The following is a 7,754-nucleotide window of genomic DNA, read 5'->3' on the forward strand; positions in this document are numbered from 1 at the left end:
ACAAATATTCCCTAGTGCTTTCTGTGGGAGCTGGGTGCGAGTCCTGTTGTCTTGGCCCAAGGACGGTTTGAACCGCTGTGCGTTTGTTTGCCCCTTACCTGGGTTTCGCTCTGCAAGTGGGAGGAGGGTTTCCTGTACCTTGTGGTTTGTGATTTACTCTGAACACGGGTTTCAGGGAGTTTGGGCTTTGTTTTGGTGGGATGTACTGCTCCTCGTGGTGATGGGTTTAATAGCAAAGATGGGTGGGGAAAGGGAGGCGAAGGGAAGGAGGGTGCCCTGCCCGAGGTAATGTCATGGCTGGGAAATACCCTAGGGCCTTCCTTCCAGGTTTGAAGCAATTCTGTATTTCTCTGAAATACTTAGAAGAATAGAGAGCTACACACATACAGCAATTTTGGGGTGTCCCCTCCATAGTATGTGTCCTAACCCATCACCTGGTGTTTTTGAGTGTATCTTCTCCATGCCTGGTGCAGAGGTCCAGCTGAGCTGTGCAGGTGCAGGTCTCCTGCACAGAGGGTTCCCAAACAGAGTCTAAGAACTGATTTGACGTGGCTTTAACGTGATCGAAGGCGAACGGGCTCTGATGGGAGTTCAGCAGCTCTTGTGGATGGGCTGGCTGGGTATGTGCTCCACCTCCCTGTGCATGGATGGGTCAAGGATGGGTGTCCTGCAGCTGCTCAAAGCACATAGTTTTATGGTATGGTACAAACATACATACACCCTGTAAATACAGAGAAGAAGGAGCCGAGGAAGGCTTGCTTCAAAGGCATAAAAGTAATGGGGATGGAGTGTAGCTGGGCTGACCAGGTAGGAGAAGCTGTGCCGATACGTGATCCTCCAGTGTTTGTTTGCACAGCTCTGGGCTGCCCTGCCGTGGGGCACTCGGCAGAGCATCGGGCCCTCCCTGGAGAAAAGTGCCAGATTCGTTTTCATGGCTTTTTGCAGAGGGATTGCTCTGGGGGTCCATTCCTGTAAGTTAATATTTGCAATGCACAAGGCTTAACTGAAACCAGGCAGCGCAGACATCTGATCACCATAACAGGGGAGATGCTTTTTCCCTGCAAGAGCGATTTGGAAAAACAAATCCCAATGCTGTTCCCTTTTGAAAGATAGCAATATGAAAAGACAAGCGTCAGGAGCCGTACTGCGTGGTTTGCGAGGGGTTTTCTAGTTGGGTCTTCTTTTCTTTTTGGCGAGTTGCTTGTGTTTGCCTGTATTGCTGATGGGTTCGGTTATTATCTCCCCTTCTTTCTAGCTGGGTTGCCCTTCCTCATCATTGAAACGAGCACAATCCAGCCCTACCAGCGGGGCTTCTACTGTGATGATGACAGCATCAGGTACCCGCTGAAGACAATGGAGACAATCAACGATGCAGTGCTGTGTGCTGCGGGCATCCTCATCGCCATCCTCGCCGTAAGTACCACCTCCGAAACCTCCTCTCCTGTCCCTTGGGCATCCTCAATGGCTTTTTGTCACCTCTTTTTAGCTGATGGCACCAACAGCCTGTTGATATTGGAGGTTTAATGCCATCTTGCTGGTGTGTCTGTACTATCTACTGAGTTGCACATCTCCTCTGTGATTATTTGACTTCCGCGTGAGCGTGGAGCAGTAAACATTTGCAAATGAAAGCTTGTAAAGGGAGGAATGAGATTACTCTTGAAGCCCGTAAACAGGCCCAAAGCTGTTTGGGCAAGTCTGTGAGCTCCACAAGAGCTTTTTCACCCTCCGGTATGAGTTCAGAGTAGAAGCAAAAAGACTTGAGTGTCAATAAGGACTTGGCATGGTTTGTCCCTATTCAAATAACTCTTGGTATTTGCCTATTTTATAAGGTTTGGGGGGGAAAAAAAAAAAGAAAGGATACATCTTTTCAGCTAACTAGTGCCTGGAAAAGTTTCACAGGTTAGTATTAGGTTTTTTAAGAGATTGTATATTACAGCCATATTAAAAAGACAACTAAAATCTTCCACGGGGAGCATATTCCCAGAGTCCTTACTGTAAAAAGCAGTTAATGCACCACCTTCCCAATGCTGCCTCACTTCTCTTTTTCCTGCCAGGTTTCCTAGAGCTGTGCTAGGAAACATTTGCAGGGAGAGAGCTTTATATGTCAGCCAAAAAGCTGAATTCAGCCCATGGAGCTGAGCTTCCTTATGCTAGCATGTGTCTGGTGCTGGGGCAAAAGGCAAGGGATGTCTCCTGGTTGCTGGTTGAATGCTTCCAGCTGAAGATGAAATTCCCCTGGGATAAGTACCTACTTTTTCCTTTTCACCTGCTGCCAGCACAGCTCAGGTGCTTTCCCAGAGGCGCTGCCTTCCTCTTCGTCCTTCAGCTGGGGAGAGATGGAGATGGAGAGGTCAGGAGCACTTGTTCCCCTCCTAGCTTTCATCTTTCCTCACAGGAGCAATGTCATGGGCAATAGATATTCTAGCATGGCACGGTGCCTGCTTTGATAATACCCCATCCCCAGCCTTGCTGCTTCGTGCTGTGAATCTCTCCATCATTTCCTGATCTCTCCATCATTTCCTGATCTCTCCATCATTTCTTGACCACATATACTCACTTAGCAAAGTAGGTCCCCAAAACTGCCTTGTTCCAATGCCCCCTCTGTCCTTAAAACAAGCCCCAAAGGTGTCAGACCCCCAATTCTATAAACACGGCAGAATTTTACCCTGCAGGTGAATTACCCCCGAGTGTGGAAAAGCCATAAAAACAAAATGAAAAAGCCTCTCATTTTCGCATTACTGCCTGAGCTATCAGCATGCCGGCTCCATGCGGAGTGTGCTTCTGATCAGTAATGAGACGGTGGCAAATACAGGAGTTGGAACAGAAACTGGAAACATAATCCAGCTGCCTATGTGATCCATCAGCTTTCTACCACGAAATAGCAGGTCAATTAAAAGAGAAAGAAAATCCCCAAAGAATTAGATGTTTCTGCCCTGGTTTTCCTGTGCCCACAACAAATGTAACTTAATAATGTAAATTCAAAAGCTTGGTTATTTGCTGTTGAGTGATAAAAATGGCTAACGAGGAATTGAAGAAACAGATTTCTTTGCTATGGCAGCATGCATGGAAAATTCAAGTCAGCCTGACCTCTTTTTTCAGATGTAACCCAGATACCAGCATTACTGTAGCATAATAGGAATTCCTTCCAAATCCACAAAGCACTGACTCTGCTCCTTTTGCTCACAACGTTTGCCTTTGGAAGGCAGGACAGCGGTTATAAGGACTTCCAGGGAGCTTGCATTTTGGATAGCGCAGCCAAAATTTCACACCCTTGCTTTATGTGGCGTCCTGGGCAGTCTAGCCTGGGTTAAAAGGTCCAGGTCATGTTTTAAATGGCTTGAGGACACCCAGAGTGCTCATTAAGTAAACAGCAGAGGCAAAGACCTTTGCTTCGATAAGGATGTGAGAGGATATGCATTTGCTTTTAATACCTATATATTTACTGACTTCAGGCAAATTTCTGTGCAGATGACCCTGGAGAGGCTCGTGCCCCCAGGCTGTGCGCTCTCACATCTCTCTGGACTGCTGCTCTTGCTGGAAGATGGTTAATTTGATCATCTTTGGCACAGAAGCATGTTGGTGATCCCTGGGATGCCCAGGGGAAGGTGACATTTTCCTTTTCCTGAGCCTCGTACGGTTACTGCTGCTGAGCCGCTCTGTGTCCCCACGCCTGATAGGTTTTGAAAGCCTATGACAAATACCCAAGAAAATTAATTTCCTACATGATCTTAAGTTACACAGCTGGATTAGCTGATTGTTTTACAGTTGAAGGTGATACGCTTCAATGTGATTAGACATGAAGAACGTTACACCAGAGATATAAGTGATTAGAAAAACTCTTAAAAAGTAATTACAGGCTAATTGGATCGCTGGTGATACCTTATAATAACGATAAAATGGGCATGACAACCAAAAGTCTGCAAAAGGCATTCACAGATAGAAGAGTTTGATACTGGCTTCTCTCTAGTGACCTTCTTTCTTAAATGTGTGTGACAGTCCCCCAGGAGCTGTGCCCATCACGTAGGTATGGCATATGTCCCATGCAGATGGTTCACCAGAGGTGCAAGGCATAAGAAGAGCTTAATATCTTTAAGACTTGTTTTCTTTTCAGGATGTCCTTTCAGTTCATGCACATCTGTGCTGCATTAGTTTTTTCACCATCCTGCTTTATCTGGGACGGCACTGCCAGAAAACCAAGTTTACTCAATTTTTAGCTTCCCATTAAGGTTGAGCCATGGCTTTAACTAAGCAGGGAGGGTTCATGGCTGCCCAGCAGTGTGTTAGAGAGGGAATGAAGTCTCCAATTTACAATCTGCTACATGTGTGCAATTACCCAGACCACCAACGGTGAGAGAAAAATATGAACCCCCAGACTTTTGTTGGTCCCTGTTTAAAATGGTCACATGCCTTTCCCAGGCCAAGAGCCTTGGGTTTACGTGGATCTGTTTGTGAGTGTGGAGTAATGGCACATCTGCCAGTATCAGATGTCATCCTTAATTTGTCTCGTCTCTCCTTTGCAAAAGCCATGAGTTTTGAGCCCCGTGGCCCCCCTTCTTGCAAATTTAGGCTTTTGGGAGGCTTGCAGGCAGTGGCCGTACCCTTGTGAAGGAGCATCTGTGTCTGTACAGGATACCCTGGAGTGGCCTCCTGCCAGAGGAGCAGGAGATGCTCCAACCTCCCTCATGCCTGTAGATTTCCTGGCTGCCAGCTTGTGCTGGAAGCTGGTCCAAAATGGAGATAAACCATGGTCTTTGGAGTCTGAGAGGATTAAAATGATGCTGGAGCCAGTTAGCTGCAGCTCCGCAGAGAACTCTTGGCCATGACTGGATTTCCAAGAGTAAATCTTAGTGGTGACATGTAAATGCCAGATGACAGTGCAGCCACCCAAAGTATTTCTGTGCATGGTAGCGGAGAGCTTGGCCTTTATTTTTTATTATTATAGTTTCACCTCTCTTTGATAAAGCCTGCTTAGCTGCAATTTCAGCTGCCGTAGGTCAACCTTTGTTTTTCCAAGCCATGGTATGAGTGAGTTCAAACAACGATAGAGCTTCATCTCCTCTTAGACTAATTGCCATACTTTTCCAGTTTATTAGTTTCCAAAGGTTGTGCCAAGCTTTTAAAAAAGGTAGGCAGGGGAGCCTTGTCTCCTGCATGCCGCTGGCGGGCTGCCACGCCAGGAGGAATATTGCTGGCTGCTCCAGAAAGGGATTAACGTGAAGGCATTTTTCCTGACGGTTAATTTTACGTATCGCAGTCCTTGTGACTAGAGAGGGGCAGGGACGAGGGGGTAGCCAAAAAAAAACAACAAACCTGCCTCGATTTATTACTCGGGTATAAAAACATTTAAAGTAATGAATAAAATCCTAAAGCTGTAAATCTGGAGCTCAAAAACTAGGTGTGTAATGTGACAAAGAACAATTTAAGCCTTTGCCTCCTTGGGAGAGGTGAGACATTTGGACTTCATTTCACAGCCTGATTTTCATTAATCTGCCTTTTAAGAGTCAGGATTATGAGAAGTCAGATCCTTCTGACTGTGGTTTATGGCGATATTGTCAAACACCAGCACCTCTGTCACAAGAGATACATAATTTGCTGCCACGCAATGGCAAGACGCCTTGAAATGCCCAGAAATAGCTGGTGTTCATGGAAGGTTTGAGCAGCTTGAATTGGGTCTGGTGGTGGCAAATTTTGGGCCAGAATCTCAAAAGTTTGGGGCTTTCTGAGTCTTCCCCTTTTGTGTTCATGGTTTTCAGAGAGGAAGATAAGCAGATTGTTCGTTTATTTTCCTCCAAAATCAGTTTGATAATAAGGTGGTGGATCTGGCTTCTCCTTCCCAAACTCACACTGATTCTTACCTGGTTTATGTTAATTTCTTTTTCCCTGCCATGCTGGTATAGATCTGGGGTACTGTTTCACTTCCGTAAAGATATGCCAATGCGCTGAACCAAAATCTAGCTTTTTTCTTTCTTCTTGTGTATCGAGTTTTTCCATAAACAACATTTTGAGCACTGCAATCTCTTCGTGAGAGGGAGGAAGAGGAGGAGGATGGAGAGGTGCTGGGCTATGAGCTCTCCTTCCTCACTGTGGAGGCAGATTCCTGGTTCGAGATGCTGGGAGCACGAAGAGCTGTCCTGGCTCTGCACTTGCCACCATTGCTGGTTTTGTGTAGCATCGTTCCAGCTCTCTACCCTCTCTGTTGTGTTTCCCCCACAGATCATAACGGGAGAGCTCTACCGCATCCACTACCTGAAGGAGAAGTCACGCTCCTTTATCCAGAACCCCTACGTGGCAGCGCTCTACAAGCAGGTGGGCTGCTTCGTTTTCGGCTGCGCCATCAGCCAGTCCTTCACAGACATTGCCAAAGTGTCCGTCGGGCGCTTGCGGCCGCATTTCCTGGAAGTTTGCGATTTGGATTTCTCCACCATTAACTGCGCTAAAGGAGTTTACATCCAAAACTACACCTGCAGGGGAAGCGACAGCAAGGTCCAGGAAGCCAGGTGAGAGCCCGTGGCATCAAAGCGATGGGTTGCTGCCACCAAAATGGTGCTTCACGCTAAATATGTCTTGGGGTTTCTCTGCCAGCAGTAGATGATGCAAATGCTGCTTTCTCTGCGAAGGCTGTAACTCCGTCTGCCGGCGACGGGCAGTTTCCCTCGGGAATTGCGGGACTTGGCTGAATAATATTTCTTTTCCTTTCTCTTTACTCCTACACTATTGTTTCCCGGAGTGGTTGCTCAGTGTGGGAATTCACCGTCAGGGCTGAGCTCGTGGTGAACAGCTCGAGCTGTCCCACGCGGCAGAGCAGAGGCCACCCCCCGAGGAGGCTCCACGCAGGCAGGGCTGCCATCCCCCTTTAAGCTCTCTGTCAAATCCATCAGATGCTCAATTTTGACGTTTCCAGGGGCGCGTTTCACATGCCACAAAAAATTAAGCGACCGGAGAAGTTGCTCACTTCTTATTTCTTTACGGTTTCCTGGTTATTTGAGGCGAGACGATGAGTTATCGGGCTATCCTGGAAATAACCACTGTCCCATGAGTAGACCAGGAAGGGACGAACAATGTGAGCATCCTGTCCATCCGTTCACTTTCTGCCTCGCAAGCGAGCGGGGCGGATAACAGGCATTTTATAACCCAAAAGATTGGGGGTTGTGGGTCCCTCTGATTTGGCACTCTCTCAGTAGCAGCAGGCAAGTAACCGTATTACCTGTAAAATTGTAATGCCCAAGATTATAGTGGCTGTTTCTTAGCATCTGCTTTGTTTTGCAGGAAATCCTTCTTCTCCGGACACGCGTCCTTCTCCCTCTACACCATGCTGTATTTGGTGGTAAGTAACCTCAGCCTTGCTTTAGATTGAGCTGATTTATCCCCCGTCCCCCTTTCCCGAGGCACTCACCTGCGTTCGGTAGCAATAACGGCGCGATGAGCGTCGGAGAGAACGGGTTGGTTGGGAAAAAGAAAAGGGCTCGAACAAGCCGGTGGTGGGAAGATCCATGCTCAGCCCCTGTGTTGTTACTTGGGATGGAGATTTCTGGGGTGATAGCTGAGCTGTGCAGCTTTGGGTTGTAGCCAAGGCTGCAATTAAATCCAAATCCTACTAAATCTGTGGACGACCTATGCAATTTTGTTCACCCCGCATTGTGATTTCCACTGGGGAGACTTTGGGGCAAGCCAAAATGTTGCATCAGTGGTGGGGGAAGATGTGCCGTCACGGCTCTGGGGGGTGAAGGATGGTTCCCAAACGTGCCAGCGGAGCA

The 7,754-nt window shown here is 47.4% G+C and overlaps 1 protein-coding gene across 1 annotated transcript; it reads left to right on the top strand.

Annotated features, from left to right (window-relative positions):
* Positions 1 to 1,197: 1,197 nt before the first annotated feature.
* Positions 1,198 to 7,324, top strand: PPAP2B (phosphatidic acid phosphatase type 2B; the record flags this gene model as incomplete). Its single annotated transcript, XM_010297427.1, has 3 exons — positions 1,198 to 1,413; positions 6,214 to 6,497; positions 7,267 to 7,324. Coding segments are annotated over 3 exons (558 nt in total), but the record flags the coding sequence as incomplete, so codon positions are not given.
* Between the last annotated feature and the right edge of the window lie 430 nt (positions 7,325 to 7,754).

The sequence above is a fragment of the Phaethon lepturus genome, unplaced genomic scaffold (genome assembly GCF_000687285.1).
Source record: "Phaethon lepturus isolate BGI_N335 unplaced genomic scaffold, ASM68728v1 scaffold41151, whole genome shotgun sequence".
NCBI lineage: Eukaryota > Metazoa > Chordata > Aves > Phaethontiformes > Phaethontidae > Phaethon > Phaethon lepturus.